The 27,162-nt window shown below is 39.8% G+C and overlaps 1 protein-coding gene across 1 annotated transcript in view; it reads left to right on the top strand.

Annotated features, from left to right (window-relative positions):
* ADGRA3 (adhesion G protein-coupled receptor A3) overlaps positions 1-26,196 on the top strand; it is a 44,919-nt gene extending 18,723 nt beyond the window's left edge. The window contains exons 3-19 of the mRNA XM_083630131.1: positions 145-216; positions 917-988; positions 2,306-2,377; positions 2,919-3,079; positions 3,561-3,774; positions 4,036-4,200; positions 9,759-9,960; positions 11,885-12,034; positions 15,097-15,258; positions 15,482-15,685; positions 16,667-16,880; positions 17,011-17,219; positions 19,275-19,390; positions 20,628-20,751; positions 22,780-22,925; positions 24,418-24,513; positions 24,612-26,196. Of these exons, the coding sequence (XP_083486257.1) occupies positions 145-216; positions 917-988; positions 2,306-2,377; positions 2,919-3,079; positions 3,561-3,774; positions 4,036-4,200; positions 9,759-9,960; positions 11,885-12,034; positions 15,097-15,258; positions 15,482-15,685; positions 16,667-16,880; positions 17,011-17,219; positions 19,275-19,390; positions 20,628-20,751; positions 22,780-22,925; positions 24,418-24,513; positions 24,612-25,860 (3,628 nt within the window). The 3' untranslated portion in view covers positions 25,861-26,196. The remainder of the gene's footprint in view (positions 1-144; positions 217-916; positions 989-2,305; positions 2,378-2,918; positions 3,080-3,560; positions 3,775-4,035; positions 4,201-9,758; positions 9,961-11,884; positions 12,035-15,096; positions 15,259-15,481; positions 15,686-16,666; positions 16,881-17,010; positions 17,220-19,274; positions 19,391-20,627; positions 20,752-22,779; positions 22,926-24,417; positions 24,514-24,611) is intronic.
* The last annotated feature ends 966 nt before the right edge of the window (positions 26,197-27,162 follow it).

The raw sequence follows: 27,162 nt of genomic DNA, 5'->3' as shown, positions 1-27,162 counted from the left end.
TTTAAATCAAGAAGTGGGTATTTAATTCCCCCCCACCTATGTTATATTATAAAGTGGTTATCCACCTTGTAAATTTAGTCATACTACTACTTTTCTATCGTAATCCACACACTTTGGAAATTTTCTTTTTCTTTTTTTAAACAGGGACCTTAAGAACAATCTCATTAGCACTATAGATCCAGGAGCTTTTGTAGGACTTTCATCTCTAAAAAGACTGTAAGTATTTACATTTGTTAACCTGGAATTAAATGGAATGTCAGAAAGTAGCAATTTAAATGTAGTCTGAACTAAAGCTTTTCTGATCTTTTCAAAAAGCCCTTAAGCCATAGGCACAAGACCTCTTACTTTACAATGTTATATTACTGTTGTTTAAATCTATACTGTTCACTGCTCTGGAGTACTGTATGCAGTTCTTGTTGCCCCATCTTTTTTAAAAAAAGTTGATCTGGAGAAGGTATAGAAATCACAAGGTGCTTGGGCATTTTATTTTATTTTTTAAAAAGAAAACAATGCAGTGCTCTTCTCTCCCTCCATTATTATATTCAGAAAAATTGTGTGTTTTAAGACATACACACTTACCTAGGAACTGGCCTGAGTGAATTCAGTGGGACTTCTGAGTAGATATTAGTCTTCCCTGCAAATCTGACATACTGAATGACCAGCACTTTTTTATCTCTGTCGTTTTAGCTAGGATTCAAATGGACACCCCTAAATTTGGTGCCTTACAGATCAGTCCAACTATGTCTATGCAGAAGTAACTCATATTGAATTCCAAGGGGCTTGCTTGATCACAATCTAAATTCTGGTTTCGATTGCTGATTTTTTTGAGTGAATTAAAATTACTTGAATTAAATTTTGAGTTACATGTTACATGGTAAAATGAAATATTTTGGGGGTCTTTTTTCGTTTTGAACAGAGACCTAACAAACAACCAAATAGGATGCCTGAATGCAGATATATTTAAAGAACTTGCAAATCTCGTTCGGTTGTAAGTATCATTCTGTTAAATATTATTTTTAGCAATAATTTGAATTAAGCTTTTAGTAAACTGTATTGCTAGCTAAATTGGTAGTCTATTGTTCATATAAGGATTGCAAAATCCTTATCTGGAATTCTGTTTTACAAACCATGTATTCCTAACTCAAAATGTATACATGGTTTGTAAAACAGACTTATATTCCACATTATTCACCTAAAGATTCAACTTCCGCTGCTGCGATTGTTTTGCCAATTACAGTGGCGTAGCGTGGGTTGTCAGCACCCGGGGCAAGGCAAGTAATTTGCGCCCCCTAACCCGTGGATTTGCGCCCCCTAACCCGTGGATTTGCCCTAACCCCAGATGTTGCGCCCGGTGCGGCCGGCCCCCCCTGCACCCCCCACGCTACGCCACTGGCCAATTACACTGTAATACTTTTCCTCTGTGGTGGCCTGGCTAGACAGAGAACTAGACATGGGTGAGATACATGCATACCAGTACTTGCTTAAGGGGCAGCCCCCACCAGAATGATGGTTTGTGTAATGAGTTACAATTGGAATTGAGAATAATCTACGTTTTTGATCCAGAATAGTCCAGAATAGCACAAGACTTTCTCTGAAGCTGACCAAACACTTTCTGTGTACTAATAGCAATCTCAGTCTTCCAAGTGCTGATCCAAAAAAGTACCATAAGAGGAAGATGTCAGGTGGCTTGGGAGTGCCAAGGTTTGCAGAAATACAAAATACCTTTAGGTAAAATATGCTGGGGGGGTATATAATAATAATAATAATAATAATAATAATAATAATAAGCCCAGTAGTACCTTAGAGACCAACTAAGTTTGTTATTGGTATAAGCTTTTGTGTGCATCAGATACACTGAAGAATAATATATATATATATATATATATATATATATATATATATATATATATATATACACACATACACACACGCGTGCGCGCACACACACACACACATATATATATATACACACACACGCGCGCACACACACACATATATACATACACACACACACACACGAATAATATTTTTTATATATTTTTATATATTTTATATATTTCGACTGTGTCAGACCAACACAGCTACCTACCTGAATCTATACTGGGGGGAGGGAGAGATAAATTCCCAAAAGTAAGGATTGAGTTTGGTCTGTGGGCATGGAATGCTCACAGTTGGAGAGGTGGAATGGAAAACAGGGGGGAGGGGGGGAAGAATTAAACCCTGAATAACAACACCTTACACTGCAACAAGTTTGTTGTCAGTTCCACTTGTACGTATCTAATGTCACTGTTTTAAACTTTCCTAGAAACCTTTCAGGAAACCTGTTTTCATCACTTGCGCAAGGAACATTTGATCATCTTACATCACTGAAATCTCTGTAAGTGTGAATCTGGGTGAGGTTTTTTTGGTGTAATTTTGAAAGCTACAAGATATTGGTGTTAAAATTAAGTACAGAACATAACCAAATTAGATTTCATTTTATTTTACCGAAAAGCCAGTTTTGCCTCAGGCATTATGATTTTTTTGTTGCTGTTTCTTCAAACTACAAGTGTTGTACTGAGCAAGTATGAACATAGGAATATTAACAGCACCTCCCAGGTGTCCTGTGGCATATAAGAATTCCTTCCAGATAACTTAAGTATGAAAGGATAACCAAGTGTAAAAGTTTAGGCAAATGGAAGAGTTGTTGGCTGTTCTTTAGGCCACTGTAATGTTACAAGTGACTTAAGAAGGTATGCATGGACAAATGATCTACTGAATTTATATGGCCTAGTTGAGTATTTTCAGTAATGCAGAGTTGGGCTGTTGATTGATTACAAATATTTGGAAATAGCTCAGTTATATACACCAAATTTATACCGGTTTCAGTGGGATTTTGCCTCTTTAAAAAACAAAAATCTGTCTTTTGTTTCTTCCAGTGAATTTCAGACTGATTATCTACTTTGTGACTGTAATATTTTGTGGATGCAGCAGTGGTTGCAAGAACGAAATATAACTGTTCGTGAGACCAGATGTGCTTACCCCAAGTCACTGCAGGCTCAACCAGTTTTGAGTGTTAAGCAAAGTCTTCTAACTTGTGGTAAGAACATTATAACAAAGCAATGCTGACTCTTAATAACTATTCCCAAAGTGCACCTTTCCCTTCTTCTCACTCAATTTGGTACTTTTGCACTAACACCAGGGCCTAAGTGTTCTTTCTTTAAAAAAGGAAAAAATAAGTTTAGCCCATTTACCCCCTCTGTCTTTGTGGACAGCGATAGAAGGAACAATAAACATAATACATGAAGTTGAGCTTTAGACAAACAGTGTGACATACCACTTTAGGTGTTATTCTTGTATTTAAATGAATATTTCCAATATAAGACCAGGTTTGCTGGTAGTTTGAGAATCTTTAACTTGCAGTAAGTGCAATCGTAATATTTTGTAATTATCGTTCCTTTTAGGCTGATGCTGCTTCTGGTTATATGACATGGCAATTCTCTAAAATAATTTTTTATTTTACATCCAGTAAATACATTATATTGATCTAAAACATGGTGTTTTGTTTCAATGGAATACAGACCCCCCTCTGGAATTACCATCTTTCTACATGACTCCCTCTCATCGTCAGGTTGTATTTGAAGGAGACAGCCTGCCTTTCCAATGTATGGCTTCGTATATTGATCAGGACATGCAGGTTCTGTGGTACCAGGATGGGAAGATAGTTGAAACGGATGAATCCCAAGGCATTTTTGTTGAAAAAAACATGATCCATAACTGCTCACTCATTGCAAGGTGAGGATTTGGGCTGTAGTTTCTTCCAGAACAGGTGGTCAACTTGTGGCCCTTCAGATGTTATTGGGCTCCAACTCCCATCATCCCTGACCATCAGCTGTGTTTCCTGGGACTGATCGAAGTTTGAGTCAAATGACATCTGGCGGGCCTTATGTTTGCAAGCTCTATTCTAGTAGATATCTTTGGCAAAGCAGGCATTTATTCACCTTTTTAAAAAATTGTTTACTTGCTCTTGAATGCTGGTTTTGCCTTTTACCTTAGTGCTCTGACCATCTCAAACATTCAAGCTGGATCTACTGGAAACTGGGGCTGTCATGTGCACACCAGACGTGGGAATAATTCAAGGACTGTTGACATAGTGGTATTGAACAGCTCTGCGCAGTACTGCCCGCCGGAAAGAGTTGTCAACAACAAAGGCGACTTCAGGTTGGTGATGACAGCTTTGAAGGAGAATGTGTCTGCTGCTCTTACAGATTGCTTTTGAGTTCAAATGTTACCTGATTCTGTTCTCCTTTATGATTAAGGGTGAGTTATCATGACTCTCAGTTGCATTAGATAAGGAAATGAAGAGCCAGTGTCTTATTTATTGGGCCTCCTTGTTGGGAGAAAGCCATCACAACTCCTTCAGATTAAAAATAATCAGTTAAAAGTACAAAGCTGGTATTAATAAAGAATAAGTAGCCTTGATTTAATAATAAAAAAAAGTTGCTGAGGTGGACTGAAATATAAAACTTTATCTAGAAACACCACTTAGATTATTTAAGGGGTAGAAACCTCACAAGAAGAGGCCAAATCCAGCCCTCCCGGCCTCTGCGTGGCTCTTCAGATACTTCCTATGACACATCCCTTACTTTATACCAGTGGCGGACCTTGGGATCTCAAATTTCAACAGTGCCCCGTGCAACGACAAAATTTGGTGCCTCTTGTGCTCCATTCTAAATAATAGTTGCTGCAGCACCCCCAAGTCTCTGCGCCCAGTGTGACTGAACCGGTCACACTTCCCTAAATCTGCCTCAATTCATACCCTCCTTATGTGCTTTTGCCTGGCTAGAATGTGATCACTCTTCCTGGTTGCCTTAATGGAAGATAGAGAGGCGTGTCCTGTACAAAGGTAAAATGGACATTTGCCTCTTTGCTCAGCTTTGCCCCTGGCCTTGCCCCTGGAAGGTTGCCCAGATGAGAATGTGGCCCCTTAACCGAAGAAGGTTCCCTGCTCTTGGTTTATTTGTTCAGTCATTTAAAACCAGTTTGCATATTACTGTGTTCAAGCAGTAAGTATAATAGATGTAACAACCACTATCTGCAGCTAGGCGATGTTAATTACTGTTGGACATTGCACACACTCACCTTCATTTTGCACTTGTTTCTTTCTTCACCTTTTCCATTCTGACCTCTTTGCTGCTGGTTACACTAACAGCACATTGCCTCTGGAGGTGCCAGCCATAACAGTTAGAGTCTCTGTGTAAGGTAACGCCTTTTCTAACTTACGTCTGTTGCACTTTCTAGCAGTAGTGCGTACTGTGAAGTGAAGTAAGTCAGTGTAGAGGCCATTTGTCTTTTGATTTTTGTTAGCCTGTCCCTGTCATTCCCTCTCCCCACCTACAATTCTGGATCACTTTGCATAGGATGATTTTGTACATGGATATCACTTCCATGTGGTGGAAACATACAAATACTATGAACTGCAGGATATAAGACTGTACCACTTAAAAGGTTTTTGTCAAGCGGTATATAAACCTTGTCAAGTAAATGAATAAAATGCCTTGATTTCAAGTTAAGGCTTAATACCTGGCATGTATAGCCCACAAATCGTTTATTAGCTTGTTTGCTTGCTTATCCCTACGAAAATCATTTGTGAGACTTGGCTTGCCTGTCATATTAAAACATAGGTGAAGTAAACTATGGTTTAAGCTGAATGCGTAGCATGCTGCTCAAATACTGTTGCTTCAATCTTCTCCCTTGCTTATGCTGCACTGTGAAGGAAATGGTGGTTGTATGTGAACCTGGGCTTGTGGTTTGTTTCTTGAGGAAAACCAAGATTTGTTCTTGGCTTAGCACTCTTGGTTTGTTTAAGGGAAACAAACCACAATTGTATGTTGTTCGCACAAACCAGGCTCTGACTTGTTTCCTTCCTAGCTCAGTCCTCTCAAGGCTTTGGCGCTTATATCCTGGTCCGTTTGACATACAAACTGGGATTGATTGTTCAAAAGAGGGAATGAAAGACCCCCTTCCCCCTGTTTTACTTTCAAGCATTTCTTGCTTGTCAGAGGTGACCAGGTGAGTTTACAGGAAGATATGCCCTTAGGAAGTGGTGGCCTTTATATGCTCAAAATATATGTTAGGTTTGCATTGGTCACCTTTTCAATAAGACGTGGATCAAAACTACTCTAATTCTGTGTACCTTAGGGAGATTGATGCTTTTGGTTTTCCAACCTTCAATTACTGCATCACAGATTGAGAGGTGCTTTAAAAGCAATTTGTGATACAACGTTTGGAGGAAGTGGCCTGTGTGTGTGGTGTTTCAACAGTTCAAAGATGAAAGGTGTAAAATTTCATTAGCCATCTCCAGGCCCTTAAATGCCTCAAGTAGTTCTTTGGAGCCGAGCCATGTCTGCCCTTCTCCTGTTACTTTAGTCCTTTCCCTGGTGCAACCTTTTCCATTTATAGGAAATGCTGTGTTGAGTTGAGAAGATAAAAAATATAAGAAAGTTTCTGGCAGTGTTTATGAAAAAAAATGCAGAGGAATTTAAATAACTTTTAAAATACAATTGTGAATTGTTCATTTTGGACTTACAATTAGAGGTAAAAACAGATGGTAAAGCTTGTTTTTGAGCATTCTCTATTAAATTAACCTGTGCTTAGCAGTGATTGTTCAGTTTAATAGGATTTTGCCTCTCTGGAATTCATTGGAAGGAAACACAATTTCTGGAAACATTCATTTTATCAGGAGGTTCACTAGAGTTGGGTTTACTGCAAAAACCTTCTATCTGTGGTATAGAAAAAGCAATAACAAAGAGCTATATTTCACCTTTTGAGGCCATACAGAAAGCAGGCTCTGACTTGTAAAGGAAATTATTCTGAGCAGATGGCTGTGAATGCACCTAGGAACATTTACCTTTATTGTTCTTGGTTTGGACGGCTACAGCATAGCTGGAAGTGTCTATTTTGATTCTGCTTAGAAGCTATTTCATACTGAAGTAGAAGAACTTAAATGCATCTCTTCTCCAGGGAGAAAATAGTATATTCAAGCAAAGAAAGAAGTACATATGTATTAGCTATACTTCATTCATTTCAGTTTGATTGTCCTTTTCAAATTGAAAAAAGACTAGCTCAGTATTTACGCAGCAATATGCTTTTCTACAACTGCATTTATTTTGTGCATCATGCACAAACAGAATCCTGTTAGTTCTCACCATGGCAAAATGTAAAATAGCAAACCAATTTTGAAAAACCATTCACGTTTATTTTAGCACATCTTTCTTTCAGGATTTTTCTGAAAATAGTTAAGAACATGGCAGCTCTGGTGAATCAAACCAAAGGTTCATCTAGTCTAACATTCTGTTTTCAGCAATGGCCTGCTGAATGTTTCTCGGATGCCTATAGAAAGGGCATGAAGGCAAGAGCTGTCTCCAGTTTGTTTTCCCCCAAACTGTTTTGTAGTTCACAGGCTCTGAACATAAAAGTTCCATTTTTCTGTAAAGGCTAATAGCCACTGATCTGTTCTCTATGAATTTACCTGCTTCTTTTCTAAAACCCATCTTAACCTTTGGCTCTCATTCAGTTGGTAGGAATGTGGGATAGGGTTTCCGCATGAGATGCCTTCTTGCCATGGGAGATTTTTGTGGCCTCTCTAAGGCTTCTCTGCACAAAACTAAAAACCTTGTTGTCCTGGCAGACCTCTGGCCTGTAGGTGTTTGGCATAGAACTGTACCATTGCTTTTTTTATCTTAGCTGTTTTAGCTTACTGCTGTTTGTTTCCTTAATTTTGTTTACTGTTACGTGCTGTGTGTTTAATATTTTCACAAAAAATATTGATTGTGTGGTATAAGCCATATTAAGTGCCTCAATTCAGGATACATATGTTTTAAATAACGTCCTTGTGGCAGTGAATTTCGCAAGTTTTGAATTTTCTGTTCTGAATTTACTACCCCTGAATTTCACTGAGTGTCCCCAAGTTCTATCATTATATACAAGGAAGAAAATTTATATTATAATCTCCACCCTGTTCATAATTTTGGAAACCTCTATTGTGTCTTTCCCTTAGTCCTTTGTCTACACCTGAAAAGCTCCAGATGCTTTTTATCTTTTCCTTGTAGAGAATAGAGAAAATATTCTACTGTTCCCTTGATCATTTTCGTTGCCCTCTTCAAATTTTTAAAGCTGTCAAAGCTGGTGCAATTTACAGTTTTGGAAAGGTTTCTAATAATGAGTCAACATTGTATGTAAAGAATTGTATTGGTGCTTGTCTAAAAATCCAATAAACACATGAAGTGTTTTCCATTGTTACTGTTTATCGTCATCAGAGATAAATGGTATCTATTTTGAGGTCTTAAAATCTTCCCGAAGGACAGTTACGATTTATACCTAAGGAATAGTTAAACTGCCAGTTTAACTCACTCAACAGGCAGACTCTCAATAAACCAAGTATCAAGAACAGTGCAAGAAGAGTGTTTCAAGAAAAAAAGGGCAGATCTATGTTAGTTTGTGGAAATAATAGGTTTCACTTTCTTACTCTACACATTTCTGTAGAGTATCTTGAAGAATATCATTGAATACTTTAGCTAAACTTGTATGTTAGTACATAGAAATAATAATTTTCTCAACATGCTTAGATCCAAAAGGGGAAAATAAAAGCATCCCCCCCAAAAAGGATAAATTCTGGGATTTGAAAGGTTTCTGTGTATAACTTTTTGGGGGGTTGTGAACCGTCTGGTACATCAACATTATGTGAATTTGGTATAAACATGTGTAAATTAGATACTTTCCACAAGGGCCTAATTAATAATGTAGTTAATTGGTTGATCATTTTTATTGGTTTATCAGTCCTCTAAAACAATCCTATGCATGTTTATTCAAGAGTAAAATGTACAGATTTCAGTAGAAGTTACTCCCAAACAAGAAAGTGTGCAAAAGATTGTAGCCTTTATGCTTAAAATACAGTGCTGTTTAATATCCTTCATCTTTATCTGGTTACCTTTATTGGCCCACTTTACTCAATACTCTTTTATTAAACAAAAAAGACAACAGGGGTAAGATGGAGTACTCATTGCATCTCCAATTAATTTAATTAAGTTTCTGTATTATGGCATTGAGAGATTAAAAATATTTTCCACAGAGTTTTTAAGCTCTTTAACATAATCCCTTGAATAATATTACTTGTTCTAGTTTTGTCAAAAGTCAAAGTGTTTGATACTTTAATTGACAAGTGCAATTATTATTCTGGGTTGAATTGCAGGGCTGCCTCATTTTACTTTTAAATTATAGCCAAAATGAGAGAACAATAGGATAGAATAATTCTGTTGCTCCCCAAGAATTGTTGTCTTAAACATAAACTTCTACCTAATTACAGGACACAGCACAAACTTCATTTATAAATGTAGCCTGTTGCTCTTCTATTTTAGTTGCAATGCCAAAATACTATAAACTGTTGATAATTACTTTTAAATTAAAACGAAGAGTTCATTTTCACTTTGGGTGGAAAATTGTATATAACTTCTCTGGTGATTTGGTGTAACCCGCCTCCCCTTGCCAAATTGTGGAAAAGTCTATAAACAGTAGGATATGAAGATTAAAAGGCTTGTAATGTTAACATATGAAGAGCATAGCAATGATGAAGGCTAGCCAAGTTGAAATTTTATGTGGTTTGCATATGTATAGATTTGAAGTGTGTCTCATTTTGTGATCCAGTCCTTATTTCTTCTGTTTACTTTTTTCCCAGAGCGGCCCTGAAAATTTGTCTTAATCTTTTGCCTTCAACTCTTTAGGTGGCCTCGTACCTTGGCAGGTATTACTTCATACCTGGTGTGCACTCGTTACTCAGGTGGCAGTGGAATATATACAGGAAACTCCCAGGCTGAGAAGAGAGCTTGGCGCAGATGTGATAGGGGAGGATTTTGGGCCGAAGAGGATTACTCTCGCTGCCAGTATACAAATGATGCCACTCAAATCCTGTATATGTTTAATCAGGTTATTCATTCTTTCTCCCAATCTTAACGTAAAATGTTTTGCACATAAATTCTTGTAAGATTTTTCCATGCTGTCTTTATTCTTCCATCCAGAAGAGGGTTTCCTCTTCAGTGAAGAACACATGTTTAAAGTGTAATGTGTTATGCCAGGATCCAAATTGCCCTTTTTGTGCCCCTAAGTAAATTCTGCCTGTGCTTGGATGGGTTGCTCATTTCTTCATCCAAATGTAGTTCCTCATCCTTTATCAAATTCTGCCCAATAAGTGTGTTTGATCTTCAGGTGCAGCTTTTCAGGAGTAAGTAGCTTGAAAAGTCTACGTTTCATGTAGCTTTTTTTTTAAAAAAAAAAGATTACTTGTTTATAAGTATGCCTAGGATACCTGAAGCCCAGTATTAGATCATAAACAGGTAGAAAACACGTGTTCTCATTATATTTTCTTTTTGAATGTTAAAGATTTTACTAGCACACAACTGAATGATGTAGCTGCTAAGAGAGAAGCTCAGTTTTAACATACAAGCTTGCATCTTTGTGCAGTGAACTATTAGAAGTTGGTTTTTAAAAGTAAGCATGTTTGCTTGTTGCAGTTTACTCTGCAGGATCAGTTTCATATTTATTAGGTCTTCTATCTCACATTTTGCCTGTAGTCCTAAAGTGACAAACAATATAAATATGCAATATGTGCAGCAAGATCCTCATACTTGGAGGCTATTAGCAGCTAACATCTGATTATCTTTCTCTCACGGGAATTGGTGCTAGATAGCCCTGTGACAAGGTCGATTACCGATCATTGCTTCCACGTTTTTAGGAAATCAGAATTTGCTTTTTCTTTTTTCACTTTGCTGTGCTTACTGATATTTTTGCTAAGGTAGGCTAAGGCTGCAATCCTTAAATTGGCCCCAAGGAAGCTGTTGGAAAATTCTGTGGGCATATACTTCCTGCTGGCAGCATTCCACCATGGGCCTAAATGGGGCCTATTGGGAAAGCCATGAAGTTGCATGATCCTGACCTACTTTATTTCCACAAAGTGTTTCCAAACAGACCGTGAAACAATGCCAGTCCTGACTGGGGCTGTCATTTTTCCCCCATTGCAGTCGTAAAAACATAGGAAGCTGTTTAAACTTTGGTTATTGTTTCGTCTCAGTCACATTCAGCTACTTTCGTTGACTGCATCTTTCCAGAGCCCCAGCTTGGAGATGTTGGGTTGAACCTGGGAACTTTTGCATGCCTTTTACCAGAAATGGAGGGGGTGAGGTTGCGGAAGTAAAACTGCCTTCCCACCCTGGATGCAACAAACTGGCAATTATTTGGACATGGCTATTTGGTTTGCCACAGATTCCCCCTCACTACGCCTGCACACAAACAATAGAATTGCTCTGTTTTGTAAACTGGTTGCATTTTAAACTTCATAAACACGTACCTTTATCACATACACAGCCCAACAAAACAATGACAATAATCCACCAACAGCATACAAATCAATATGGCTAACCTGATCCAAAACACCCACCCACCCCACTCACACACGAAAACAAAGATCACCACAGCCAATCACAAACAAACAACCACACCCTAAGCCAACCCCAACCTCTCTCACCACCAAAGAAACACAAGTGAACAGCAGAGAACCTGCACGGGCAACACTGACACCAAACCCTACATACATTAAGCAAAATAGATACATCGCCACCCGACCCCACCCCCCCATTTGCCACCCACCCCTTTCCCCACCCCCAATGTCTCAACAAATTAAACTGATTTGTAAAAATGTTACATGGAAAAAATACGAGAGACATTACACATACTTCTGTAAAACAAGAAAATCTTTAATAATAATAAATACATACCTTTATGACATGCTAATGTGAATTGGCCCTATTGTTTTGTCTTGGTTATGTAATTTATACAATTATTGTGCTCCATACAGATGCCGCTGAACCTTACCAATGCTGTAGCAACAGCTCGACAACTGTTAGCTTACACTGTCGAAGCTGCAAACTTTTCTGACAAAATGGATGTTATTTTTGTGGCTGAAATGATAGAAAAATTTGGAAGATTTGCTGAGAAGTACAAAGAGGTAATTATGTTTTCCTCAATATCTCTTTTTAAAAATGCCCTTGCTAAAGCTCAACTGCGCTGTCGGTTAATATCCAAACCTCTTAAAAGCTGTAACTATTTATAGAGACCAGCTAAATTAGAGTATTCCTCAAATAGCCTTTAAGGGTAAATATGTGCTTGTGGTTAGAGGCTTTCCATTTCACTGTTGAACTTTATTGATCTTTATGTTTAGGCACATTTGAATGTTGGAGACCACAATTTACTAAATATCTGCAGTGCACTCAAGATCTGCAGTCAAATCAAAAAGAACCTGGGAACAAATGTTTAAAATTATTCTGGCAAGAGCTGTAGTATTACAGTGTCATGGACTGTGGCTGTGGAGCAATCCAAATTGTTCATTAAGTGATTGATTTAATGTGACCTAAAATATGTGTAGGCCATGGATTACAGGTTGATTTATTGCATTATAAGGATGTTGTTTTTCCTCCTGTGATGTATGAGGTCCAGATTGACACACTCTGACACTGTTCTGCCACTGCTTGAAGGCAATAAAAGCTATAAAAATGCCAGACAGAAATTCATGAGCAGTGTTTGTCATAGTAGAGTAAATGTGGCAATAGACAATGCATTCTTAACATTACTTAGTGAAACCCAGTTTAGTCTTGCTTTGCTCAGCCATAAAAATCAAGTATGCTAGCTTTCTATTTAAGTATAAATGTTCAGTACATTACATAGTTTAAAGGTAAAGGTACAAATCACGGACAAATAGTTTAAAGGTAAAGGTACAGTCGCGGACAAATCTGGGGTTGCGTGCTCATCTTGCTCTATAGGCCGAGGGAGCCGACATTTGTCCGCAGACAGCTTCTGGGTCATGTGGCCAGCATGGTTAAGCCACTTCTGGCGAACGAGAGCAGTGCACGGAAACACTGTTTACCTTTCCGCCAGAGCGGTACCTATCTACTTGCACTTTGACATGCTTCCGAACTGCTAGGTGGGCAGGAGCTGGGACCGAGCAACGGGAGCTCACCCCGTTGCGGGGATTTGAACCGCCGACCTTCCGATCGGCAAGCCCTAGGCTCTGTGGTTTAGACCAGAGTGCCACCCGCGTCCCTCACATAGTTTACATGGAAGTAAAAATAAGGATTAATGAATTGAACTTGCAGCATGCATTTATTGCAACACAGCACTTCTAGGTAAAATTGGGACCTACAAGCTGTATGGCAACATTATCCATAGTTCAGAGCTGCTTCCATTTCCTTATTGGGATTTGTCACAACTGATTTGGCTATGCAGGTGTTTATTGTAACAAATATTGTGAAGGGCAAATGGCAGGTGCTAAATCCTCAGCACATCCCAGTATGTGTGTCCCTCAGTGTCTAAGGAAGCACATGTTTTATTTATTCATTACAGTTTTTAGCCTCCAAGGAAGTTCTTGCTGACATACACAAGGGCTTGAATCTTGAGTACCATGAGCAGAAGGAAGTCAAATAGAGGCGTTTTTCATCCCCTATCGCTACACCACCTGTGCCCTCCAAAAATCCTCTCTAGAGGCCTCTGCTTAGGCGAGGTCCCTTTGCCAATTTTGGCCAATACACACCTCCCCAAGCAATCTCCCAAGCCCCATTCTATACTATTCAGGAGGGGGTCCCCAACCCTTTAGAGAGGCTTTGGGGGTACAGGTAGCTGCAGAAAGGCGTGGGGTGTGGGTGATGAACTCCCTTTCCACGAATGGCCTGCTATTCTTAATATTCAAAATGCATGGTAGGGTTCTCATTCTGATTTTCCATCCTGAGTAAGCCTTTCTAGCTTCAGCAAATTTGCTGCATTGTATGCCCCTGAATGTCCTGAGTTTATTTTCTTCCTCCCTTAATCTTTCTCGAAAGCATTTCTGTAAATAAGGCACTGGACACTGGGAAAACTTGATTTTAGGGGCAGGAATATATATACAGTGGTACCTCGGAAGTTGAACGGAATTGGTTCCGGAAGTCCGTTTGACTTCCAAAAGGTTCGGAAGCCGTGTCGGACGTTCAGGTTCCAAAGAACGTTCACAAACCGGAACACTCACTTCCGGGTTTGCTGCGTTTGGGAGCCAAAATGTTCACAACCAAGGTACGACTGTATACATATTAAAGCTTGGCAGGCAGATTTTTAGAAAAAAAAACAACTAGTCTAAATTTTATTTTTGATGATTTACCCATTAGCCCATGGCGAGGGTATCAAAAAGCCATATGGATCATTGAAACCCCATCACTTGATGCCTGAGTATCCTGCTCACCCCAGCCTAGGTTTCCAAATTTCACTAGGCTCTGGCCATTTTTAGGTTTATTTCAACAGCAATATAAGAAGGAAATTGCTTTTTAAATTTTCCTTTCTCACTTTTTGCTTATTTAATAGAAAAACTAAAACAAAATAAGCATATACATCAGGCTGTCTTAAATTCCTAGTTCTACTTCTAAAAACACAAATTTCTTTTGTGTCTTTATTATGAGGCCAGGCAGGCACGTTTTATGCATTGTTGTACTAGGAGCACTGTAGAATTTGCTTTCTTAGATTAAATTATAAGAGAGATCAACTACAAGAACTAACTCTGCACATGGGGACTTAAATATATATATGTTTGACTGGGGAAAGCAAGAGTACTATGAAAATGTCCACGATCAAAGAAGAAAAAACTCTAAAACACATCGATGAAAAATAGGAAACTATGTAGCATGGAAATAGGTGTGTGTGTGTGTGTTTGTGTGTCTCCCCATCTCTCTATAATAGGCCTCAAACAGAATGATGGATATTGCAGAGTTAAATTGCAAACTCAAAAGGGTTTAGTCTCTGCTAGTTATGATTTTAAAAAATAAATTTAAATAGGTATGTCTGTTACTTGAAAATAGTTTCTAAATTAGTGTGCTTGTGGTCAATAAAAAGTGGGTGAGGAGAAAACCGTGTAATGAGCTCCTTCAGTACGTGGAAATGGTGGAATAAAAATGTAATAAAATGCTGCAGGACAGGGAAAATAAAATATTTTTAAAAACTATGAAAAATGGTACACAAACATATATGTCAACCTTTCTGATCTCTTTCTGTTAGCTTGGTGACGTGATGGTTGATATTGCAAGTAACATAATGCTAGCTGATGAACGCATTCTGTGGATGGCACAGAGGGAAGCTAAAGCTTGTACCCGAATTGTACAGTGCTTGCAGAAGATTGCTACATACCGGCTAGCTAATGGAGCTCAGGTTTACTCAACGGTAGGAAATGACACTTTTTATTCATTGATAAGCACTGCTTTATTAAAATAGTAGATTATTTTTAATGGAAGCTATTCAACTAAGTAGGAACAGAATATTTGGAATATTGAAGGGAAATTGTGTACTTTAACTGGTTTAAATTACCAGTATATAACAGGTTTCAGACATACCTCTCTGTGTGTGTATGTGTCCATCCATCTATTTGTATCTTTGTTTTCTACAGTATTCTCCAAATATTGCCGTGGAAGCTTATGTAATAAAAGGAACTAGCTTCACCGGAATGACCTGCACTGTGTTCCAGAAAGTAGCGGCAGCAGACCGCACAGGACTTCCTGAATATGGACGAAGAGATCTGGATGGAAGCCTTGATAAGCAACTGGGCTTTAAGTGCAATGTCTCAAATACATTGTCAAGCCTGGCACTTAAGGTTAGATTAAGTGTGTGTGTGTGTGTGTGTGTGTGTGTGAGAGAGAGAGAGAGAGAGAGAGAGAGAGAATATGTGTTTGAGGCAATTTATATAATCAGCAGGAAAGCTTTGTTTAAAATATTCTACGTCATGCGCACACACAAAAGTACACTAACTCTTTTGGGGAGAAGGCTAGGCCAAACCCATTCCCCTTGGTAGGCTAATTTTCTTTGAGGGAGGCCCCCCATCCCTTTTGCAGACTGAAATGTACAGCTCAGGAATAGCTTGATCACTTGATTCTGTTGAATATACAGAGTTTGTGTTAGATGCTTGATAAGCTAACCCTAAAGAAATTATTTTGTATAGATGAAGGTATAAAACAGCTTCCTGTGTCCCTAAGCTATTGGTCCATTTAGCTCAGTATTGTCTCTTCATGGTCATGCAGTCATGCAGAGTGACTCTCCATGGTTTCAGGTAGGAGTTTTTCCCAGCCCTGCTTTGAGATTACGTAAGAAGGGTATTTTGAGATACAGAGAGAAAGTCCAACTTAACTGGCAAATGGAATTCTTAAAAAGTTTTAACAGACAACACAAGGATTTTCTTCCACACTGTCTATGGAAATTTCTTCCTTTATCCTTTATCATTCCTTTAGAATTATCTTCTCTTCCATGAGCTGGAAGTAAGGGGAGCTATAACTGGCAACTACTATTCTCAATTTACTTTTAACATCTGCAATTGCTTCTAATAGAATATGTGGATTATTTATTTGAATTTGGTTAACCCTTCCATGTGCTCAGGAGGCTTCAGACATTACTTAGTCAGGTCACGGCAAACTAACCTCATGGAAGCAATTCCTCACAAAAGAAATGATGTTTTGACAAGCACACCCCTGAGCACACATTAAGGAAAGGAAACTGAGGGATGGAGGGAACAACATATCAAAGCAGAGATAGGAAGCATTGTCTTTTGTTTCAGTATTAACACCACATGTCTGTTTTGCAGAACACAATTGTGGAGGCCTCAATACAACTTCCACCTGCCCTTTTTTCACACAAGCACAAAAGAGAGATCAGGCCAGCAGATGACACTGTCTACAAGCTTCAACTTATTGCATTTCGCAATGGGAAACTTTTCCCAACAACAGGGAATTCAACAACTTTAGCTGTGGATAGAAAACGCCTTACAGTGGTCACGCCGGTTATCCTCACCAAATTAGGTGTGTTTCTGGCATATTATCTGTTCCGAGAACTTTCGCCTCTGTCTTTGTCTTTAATTGTAAAATGTCAGTGCTTTAGTTTGCGTGTAATAAGATAAAATCCCATTTTCTTTCTGTATAACCAAACAAGATGGCTTGAGTCTGCCCCATCAACACACTCCTATTAATGTGACATTGCGGCGCATTGCGCATGGAGCAGATGCTGTTGCGGTGCAGTGGGACTTTGATTTGCTGAATGGGCAAGGAGGATGGAAATCTGATGGATGTCACATTCTTTCTTCAGATGAAAACGTCACTACTATACAGTGCTACTCACTCAGTAACTATGCAGTACTGATGGTATGTGAGCTGTTCATTTTATCCAAATTTATGTGGTTAATATGTTTTTCTATCAAAGGTGAAAACTTTTCATTTATTTAAAGAAATTCTGTGCCTCCTTTGGAGACGGTGCCTTCCTAAGGCAACTTAGAAAACATTAGTTTCATATACATAGCAGAAATATTGAGGTGATCATGGGCAAAACACAGCCCAGCCTTTGCAAATTGGAAGAGGGGTTATCTTTTTCTTCTGTGGGGCAATCTGTGCTACAATTCACTAACACAGGTATGTGTGGACAAGTGAGTCCCCAAAATACAGTGGTACCTCTGGTTACCAACGCTTCAGGTTACGAACTCCACTAACCCAGAAGTAGCTGCTCCTGGTTGTGAACTTCGCCCAGGATGCAAACGGAAATCGCTCGTCAGAGGTGCGTGTGCAGCGGGAGGCCCCATTAGTGAAAGAACGGATAAGAATGGTTTCAGCTTAAGAACGGACCTCCAGAACGAATTAAGATTGTAACCAGAGGTGCCACTGTATTTGACGACCACTAGCTCACAAACTATTTGCAAGGCTGCCCTCAGTCTTAATGTACCTTAACAAGCTTCATGATAATTAAGAATAGAATTGTAAAGCAGTTTGGGCACTGACACCACTATTGTGACAACAGATAATGAAAAATGACCGGAAGAATCAGAAATCGGCAAGACCAAAATTTTAATAAGGAATGGGGAAAATCCATAATTTATCTTAAAAACCATTGTAATCATTAGTAGGATTGGAATAACACTTATAGTTTAATGTTGAATTTTGGATATAATGAAGTTGTAAAAGATTTGGATTATTATAAAAGACGCAGGAGGAAGTGATTAGCAACAGGACCCACAAAGAGGAGGAGGGGAGGCCAGGAGATTCTTTGGAATCTTGTTGGCTGTTGGATAATTGATTGTAAAATTTTAAACTGAAAAACTAAATAAAAATTTAAAAACAAAACAAACAAGGAAAAGGAAACAATAAGTTTCAAGTAGTTCATAAGTGCCAACCTAGCAGTTCGAAAGCACCTCCAGGTGCAAGTAGATAAATAGGGACCGCTTATCAGCGGGAAGGTAAACGGCGTTCCGTGTGCTGCGCTGGCTCACCAGAAGCAGCTTGTCACGCTGGCCACGTGACCCGGAAGTGTCTGCGGACAGCGCTGGCTCCCGGCCTATAGAGTGAGATGAGTGCACAACCCTAGAGTCTGGCAAGACTGGCCCGTATGGGCAGGAGTACCTTTACCTTTAGTTTATAAGTATCCAAGTTCTTTATTAAGATCGTGACTACGGAGTATATCTTCTATTTTGTCTTTGGATACTCATTATCAATGTGTCTCATAGTTTGTGTATAATAGTTTTCTCTTTGAAGCCCTTACATAAGTAAAGATAAAAGAAATCTATTTTTGAACTGGTGGTATTGACAGGTATTTTTTAAAAAAGTTAAATCAATATAATCCCACAACTGAACATTCTTACTCTTTGATTCTTGCAATTACATCTAATCCTTCTATGTAAAGGAACAGCCTGCTTGCAAAAAAAGAAGAAAAAGAAAGAAGGAAACATTTCCTACTGTTCGGTTTATATTTAAAGAGGGAATCAGTTTCAAGTAAAATATAACTGTGCCACCTGGAGGAACAAAAATAAATATTACGTTACCTTCTCTGACAAAGATCCATTCATAGGAATAAAATTTGACAAGAGTGTTAACCTGGTTAATTTTAGGAGAGTGTAAGCTACCCCTCAGTTGTTAGCATTACTTCATAAATTTGGCCATTAAATTGTGCTGAGCGACTCATGCAGCCTCAATAATTTCCCCCTTTATCTGCACTATGAATCAGTCTTCTCTTTAAGGACTCCTGATCAAGGACTAGAACTGAGAACTCCCAAAGGAGCTCAAGTGGGAAGAGCTCTTTTCTGACTGTGCTCAGATGTTCTGCTGTTCTTTTAACGGTTTCATGGGGCTGTTGGGGCAGTCCTGATTATAGCAATCCTAACACCAAATACAGCTATAAATATAATTAATCATTTGCATCGTCTTGTCTTTCAGGATTTGACAGGGTATGCCCAGGCAGTTGACCTCTTACATCCAGTTATCTATGCCTCAGCTGTGATTCTCTTGATGTGCCTCCTGATGATCAAAGTTAGCTACATATACCATCACAGGTATCAAGATTTTTGAATTCATACTGTCCTATCTAGACAAAACGCAAGTAATTAGCCACGGGTTGCTATATGTACACAGCAGTCCAGCACCAGAAATATAGACTCATGTTAAATTAGTAGGCGATGTCGGTTAGTTTGCTTCAAAGTATCAGGTAGCTGGATAACGGAATGGCATGCCTATCAACCACCTTTTCATAAGTTCATACCAATAAGAGTAGAATCTAGTCCAGATTCGTTCTCAATCTGTGTTATATATTTCAATTTGCAGTGCTGTTTCAAACACTCTCTGGGGTAATCTCTGGGGGCACCACTCTTTCTGCGTTTACATGTATTGCCTGTTACAATCTACACTTAAACGAGTTGTTTTCTTTAAGGGTTTCAAATCCGCCCCCCCAACCAAAACAAAACCCTAACCCTTACAGGAAGCTACTGCATTCTGGGCTGCCATTAGATGATGTATAAATTAGCGGGACAGCTTTTTCAACAGTGGGCTCAACAGAACTACAGTGGTACCTCGGGTTACATACGCTGCAGGTAACAGACTCCGCTAACCCAGAAATAGTGCTGCTGGTTAAGAACTTTGCTTCAGGATGAGAACAGAAATCGTGCTTTGGTAGCGCGGCGGCAGCAGGAGGTCCCATTAGCTAAAGTGGTGCTTCAGGTTAAGAACAGTTTCAGGTTAAGAACGGACCTCTGGAACGAATTAAGTACTTAACCCGAGGTACCACTGTAAAACCAAATAGCAGGCAAATTAGAGAACATAGATTAACATCGGAATGGTAAATTTTCTGATTTATGCTACAGTTCTAATAATTTAGCCCAGTGCACTTAAATAAACCTTGGGGTTTCTTGGAAAATTCAGAGAGATCTCAGTAAGAGATTAGTAACGACAAGCAAGCTTTCCTGAAAGTGCAGCTGTTAGCTGCATTTAGGGAGCACTCTGTTCACATTGGTTGATAAGGCTGAATAGCCATGACGGCTGTGGAAAGCATTCCATGAAGGTGCAAAGTATTTAAATACTGATTTAGCTGTTAATGCTTTGTCCAGATGCTTTTCCTTCCTCCAGATGCATTTCCTAGGGAGGGCATTCTGTGATTTGGCATTGCTGAATTCAGTTTTCATCATAAAGGTCCACATAGATTCAGGTTGATGCAACTAGCATGATTCTGGTTAAAAATATATGCTTGTATAATTGAACATTTGTATGAAGAATTGCTTTGCTTCTGTTGTTTAACAGTGTCATCAGGATCAGCCTTAAAAGTTGGCACATGTTAGTTAACCTCAGCTTTCATATTTTCCTGACATGTGTCATGTTTGTTGGAGGCGTTACCCAGAGCAAGAATGCTAGCATCTGCCAAGCAGTAAGTTAAACTGTGTGTTGGGAAAACTAAGAAAAGAAATAGTAATAAAGAGCTCAGGGGTGGGGGCAATGATTTTGTCAAGAGCTGCTGGGCGTTTTCCCATGGAGAAATATTAAAATTTGACAGTTTCCTGTTGCCGTCTTATAGAGAACTGCTAAAGCGGAAACAAATGTACAATTCTGGAATTTTGTTTCAAAGTATAATTTATTGAGGAATGCTGTTATCTAGACCAGTGGTTTTCAAGTTTTCTCCCCTCAGAGAACTTTTCCCATATAAATTTATCCCCAAATAATTCCCGATCCCTACAGAGGATTTGGGAATGTGTTCAAGAATGCACACCCAGCCAAGCACACACAAGAATATATACATTGCAGGGAAAGCTGCTTTCAAGGTTTTTCATTTGCTGTTTCTGAGATTATTGAGGGTCCCTCAGGACACCATCCCAGTGATAATATAATCCACACAAAAAGCACTGATCTAGAATTTAATCCAGTCAGGAACCATGCCCATTAGCATTCCAGGTAAGTGGCTTCAGGAACTCTTCATGAAGCGATTTGTACTTTAGTGCCGATATACAAACACAACGTTGTAAATGCACTTTCCCATGTATACCAGTACAAAGTAATGCATGTACCAACTTCGGCAAAGCAAGGCATAGTTTGAAGCAAACCCATCAAATGGTTCATTAAAGTTAAATGAGTAGGTGACCTCTCAGAAACTGCAGCCTTTCAGCCAATTTGTATGTTTCCTGGGAATTATATGTTATGTTTTGAACAGCCTGTTTTCTTAATGGGCGGGGGGTGTATAGTTGTCGTTCTCTTTCTTCTTGTTGTTGTTGTTTAGTCGTGTCCGACTCCTCGTGACCCCATGGACCAGAGCACGCCAGGCACTTCTGTCTTCCACTGCCTCCCGCAGTTTCGTCAAACTCATGCCGGTAGCTTCGAGAACACTATCCAACCATCTCGTCCTCTGTCGTCCTCTTCTCCTTGTGCCCTCCATCCTTCCCAACATCACGGGCTTTTCCAGGGAGTCTTCTCTTCTCATGAGGTGGCCAAAGTACTGGAGCCTCAGAATGGATAGGTTTGATCTTCTTGCAGTCCATGGGACTCAAGAGTCTCCTCCAGCACCATAATTCAAAAGCATCAATTCTTCGGCGATCAGCCTTCTTTATGGTCCAGCTCTCACTTCCATACATCACTACTGGGAAAACCATAGTTTTAACTATACGGACCTTTGTTGGCAAGGTGATGTCTCTGCTTTTTAAGAGGCTGTCTAGGTTGGTCATTGCTTTTCTCCCAAGAAGCAGGCATCTTTTAATTTAGTGACTTTTTGTCACCATCTGCAGTGATCATGGAGCCAAAGAAAGTAAAATCTCTCACTGCCTCCATTTCTTCCCTTCTATTTGCCAGGAGGTGATGGGCCCAGTGGCCATGATCTTCGTTTTTTTTGATGTTGAGCTTCAGACCATATTTTGCACTCTCCTCTTTCACCCTCATTAAAAGGTTCTTTAATTCCTCCTCACTTTCTGCCATCAAGGTTGTGTCATCTGCATATCTGAGGTTGTTGATATTTCTTCCAGCAATCTTAATTCCGGCTTGGGATTCATCCAGCCCAGCCTTTCGCATGATGAATTCTGCATATAAGTTAAATAAGCAGGGAGACAATATACAGCCTTGCCATACTCCTTTCCCAATTTTGAACCAATCTGTTGTTCCATATCCAGTTCTAACTGTAGCTTCTTGTCCCACAGACAGATTTCTCAGGAGACAGATGAGGTGATCAGGCACTCCCATTTCTTTAAGAACTCTTTCTTACTAGCGGTTATAAGGGCGGTAAACGATCATTACAAAACAAGTTGTCCAACCAAGAGTTAAAAATTAACTTGCCATAATTAAGCAAGTAGGTATTGGCTTAAGTTGGTACCTCGGTTGTGGAAGAAGTGCTTGAGTGCCTGTGTGTGTTAAACATACAAATAGACCGTATCTCTCTTAAGCAAATGCCTTAATTGTCTTATTGTATATTTTCCAGGTTGGGATAATTCTGCACTATTCTACACTTGCCACCTTACTGTGGACAGGAGTCACTTCGAGGAACATCTATAAGCAAGTCACTAGGAAGGCAAAGAGGTGTCAAGATCCTGATGAACCGCCCCCACCTCCTAGGCCAATGCTTAGGTAAGAAATATTATTGTTCCGCTTCTGCTTAAATTAGTGTGTTGTTCTTGGGATTTCTCTACTTGAATGGAACTCAGCAAGTTCTAGGTGGATATTAGGGAAAGACTGAGGAACATAAAAATGACCAGCATGCTTAGAGTATCGCCATGGGTGCCAAGTTTGGGGTATAACGGGGGGAGAGTAGCTTCTTGTTCTAGTGGCGGTCAAGATGAGATCAGAAAGCATATGTAAATATTTTAGGTTGACTTACTCCCTTTCAGTGTTTATGATTTACAAGCTGATGAAGATTATTATTTTTTTATTTTAGAAGATTTCAGTTCCAGGATAGTATACAGTAAATATATAAATAACAGTAAATAAGTGAAACACTACAGAAATAAGACAGTAAAAGGAGCAGTTAAAATAAAGCCATGAAACTAAGCAGAACAGGTAAAACTGTATTCAAGCCAACTTCCATTATATGCTAAAACAGGTTGCAAACTGGATAAACTCTTGGTGTGCACTTCAACAGAAATTATTTCATACAGATGTTTCAGCCATTGTCCATTAAACTAGTTTAATCTGGCTTTGTCCACAAGGTGGCAGAAACTGATCAGTTGTTTTTTTTTTTCCAAAATTGAATGGAACTTTATAGCCTCGTTGTGTTAATTTCTCATACAAAATATTTTTTCTCTTGCATGCCTAAGAGAGCACAAGAAGTAAAATCCATTTGGAATATTCCTTGTATAGCCCTGCTTTTGAAGGAGCTGGGGCAGACACCTTAGCTCAGTAGCAGACCACATGCTTTCTGGGCAGGATCAGGAAGCAAGTGATGGGAAAGACTCTCACTTGACATCCTGCAGAACCACTGCTAGTCAGAGTGGGCCAGTACCTGACATTGGGAGGAGAACGTTCTCGCACCAAAAGGCAAAATTTCCTAATGGGAAACCCTCTGGGGGCTTCAAGCCTTTGGTGTGCAGGGCCAGAGCAGTAAATGAACAGGTTACCTTTACACACACTTGCACATCCCTCTCTATCCTGAAACTAGGCAAGCAAGACGCATTATCAGAGTTTGATACATGCCAGCCAGCCAGAAAAAACCCAGGGAAGGTGAAAATCAGTCAGAGAGCAGTGGGGGTGGAGAAAGGGAGGCCTGCTTTCGACCAGCAAGTCCGAGGTTCCCCAACCCTGGTCTGAGAAAGCCAAACCCCTTCCTTCTCCCAACCCCATCCTCTCTCCATGCCTTGAGACTATGCTGATGCATCTATCTAGCTGGTCCCACAAGGGGCTCTGGTAGTATTTCAGAAACAGCTACCTTGAAGTCCCTGCCGTTCAGCTTTCTACTGAGCAACCACCAGCATTTAAACTTTTTTGGGTGGCGGGGGGGGGGGGATACTGCTTTCCATGTGCTATCCCATCCTAAGAACTGGGGCGAGCTTTCCAGTCGTACTACGGAATTGGAGTGTGCCTTTAATTGTTGTAACCGCTAACTGGCATCTGCTTTGTTTTTTAGGTTCTACCTAATTGGTGGTGGCATCCCTGTGATAGTCTGTGGGATAACAGCTGCTGCAAATATAAGGAATTACGGAAGCAGGCCTCATGCAGCATAGTGAGTATTTGGGTGGATATATTTAACTGAAATTATTATTAAGAGTAACATGAAAGCAGATGCCTTTCTCACATTTTGCTTTTTTTGTCTTATTGCAGTTGTTGGATGGCATGGGAACCAAGCTTGGGAGCATTTTATGGACCCTCCAGTTTCATTATTTTCGTTAACTGCATGTATTTTCTCAGCATATTTATACAACTGAAGAGGCACCCTGAGCGTAAATTTGAGCTTAAAGAGCCAGCTGAGGAGCAGCAGCGTTTAGCTACCAATGAACATAGTGACCTCAACCACCAGGATTCTATGTCTGTGTCGCTGGTTTCCACTTCAGCTTTGGAGAATGAGCACAGCTTCCATGCTCAGCTTCTGGGCGTGAGCCTCACTTTATTTCTGTACGTGGCCCTGTGGATTGTCGGGGCCTTTGCTGTTTCTTTATATTACCCCTTGGATTTGGTATTTAGCTGCTTTTTTGGAGTTGTGTGTTTAACTCTTAGTGGTTTCCTAATAACACATCATTGCATCAACCGGGAAGATGTCCGACATGCTTGGATCACAACCTGCTGCCCTGGAAGGAGCACATACTCGGTACAAGTGAACATTCAGCCCTCTTCCAGCGCGAGCGGGGCAAACGGGGAACCTGCCAAGTGCACCAATAGCAGTGCAGAGTCGTCATGCACTAATAAAAGTGCGCCAAGCTTAAAAAATTCTTCTCCGGGCTGTAAGCTGACCAATATACAGGCTGCAGCAGCTCAGTGTCCTGCAGGCCCCTTGGCGCTGAACACAGGCCCTCCGCTCGATAACAGCCTTACTGAGCACTCGGTAGACAATGAGATCAAAATGCACGTGGCCCCTTTAGAGGTACCTTTACGGACAAATGGGCACCCAGGTCGCCATCACAAAAACAGGAGTAAAGGGCATCGTGCCAGCAGGCTAACGGTCTTGCGGGAGTATGCTTACGATGTCCCCACCAGCGTGGAAGGAAGCATCCAAAATGGCATGCCCAAACCTCGTCAAAGTATCAGCGAAGGGCATTCAAGGAGCCGGAGAGCTTATTTGGCCTACAGGGAGCGGCAGTATAACCAGTCTCAGCAAGACAGCAGTGGTGATGCTTGCAGCACTCTTCAGAAAGGACACAGGAATACCGAAAAGACAGTGCCAACAAACTTCAAAAAGGATGTACTTAGGAAGCCCATAGTGGCCGAGCTGGAAGGGCAGCAGAAGTCCTATGGCTTAAATTTGGCTGTCCAGAACGGGCCACTAAAAAGCAGTGCCCAGGATGCGACATTACTGACTGCTGACAGCACTGGCAATATCAGGACTGGGTTATGGAAACACGAAACTACTGTGTAGTGCCACTGGACATTATCCTTGAAAGGATTTAAATGGAACTTTTCTTCCGTGCTATGAATAATTTTCCACAGTTTACAGACATGGGTACGTTGAGCGGGGAGAGTATTGGGTAGGAGAGAGCTGCCATTTTAAAATATTTTATACTTTTTAAAAGTATACCTGCGAGATTTTTGCAGGAGATCTGTTACTCCTCTGTGAATCTTTCATTATAAGATTCTGTTTTGAGATGCAGAATTGGACAGTATTTTTTTACATGTTAACGTTCTCTCTCTTAGGTATGTCCATCACATTTCACTTTTATATTTAAATGTGTAAAATAAATAACTTTCTCTAAAATCCATATGCACAATATTGGTTGAGACGGTCAGGTGGTGGGGTGTTGTGCCTAAAATCTGACATTACAGTTGCCAAGAAAAGACACACTGCCAAAATGGTAAGTTCTAGGCTGTTGCTTCTATCCAGGACCTCCTTGCACAAGAAAAAAAAAATTATTAAAATGTTTCCAATTCAAAAGTTTAAGGGCCCTGCACATAACACATCCTGATCTATTAGGGTTCTTTATAGAAAGTTGTGTGTGTTCTGCTAAGTTTGTACTGCCTTTCCCTCAATTGCAGAAGACAGCCAGAACTCATGTCATTCAGCACAATTCAGCACTTCTACTTGACAAAGTGAGTTTTCATTCAGGCTTCTTGTGTTACATGAGTGTGCAGGGTATTATTTAATTATTTTCACACCACACTTCCATAGGAAATACAGCAAGGCTGTGTACAACCTTACGCAACATAAAAATAGTGCAACGACAGTAGAAGAACCAGGAGTGACATGTCAGTAAAAACATCAGTAACATATCAATAAAAACTGGCTGGCAAATGTTTAACATTCAGATTTCCCTTTAGCAACAACTTCAGAGTTATTGGTGAGTGATGTTTTGAAACTTGAAGTCTGAAACTTGAGATGTTCGCATGATCTTCCCGAAGTTGCGATCCGGAGAGCTGTTTTATGCATACCAAAAGACTTGGACATGCCTAGAGGGGTTTTGACCTTTTTCGAAAACCACCCCTCGATTAAAAAAGTTATTTACTAAAGTGCAAGGGGAGAAGCATAAGCCCCAAATGTTGGACCTTTATTATTTTAATTCTTAAGTTTACCCCTTCCTATCATGAGAGTCTAGAGTAGCTATATAAGAAAAATCTAGCATTGAAAACAGGTAGAATCACAAAACGAAACACAACAAAACAATAATAATGGCAATATATCATGTTCCCTCATTCTTCAGCTCTAAAGCCAGTTAGATTCCAGTTT

The sequence above is a fragment of the Podarcis filfolensis genome (genome assembly GCF_964270895.1).
Source record: "Podarcis filfolensis genome assembly, chromosome: 9".
Taxonomy (NCBI): Eukaryota; Metazoa; Chordata; class Lepidosauria; order Squamata; family Lacertidae; genus Podarcis; species Podarcis filfolensis.
This window is presented reverse-complemented; position numbering and strand designations above follow the sequence as displayed.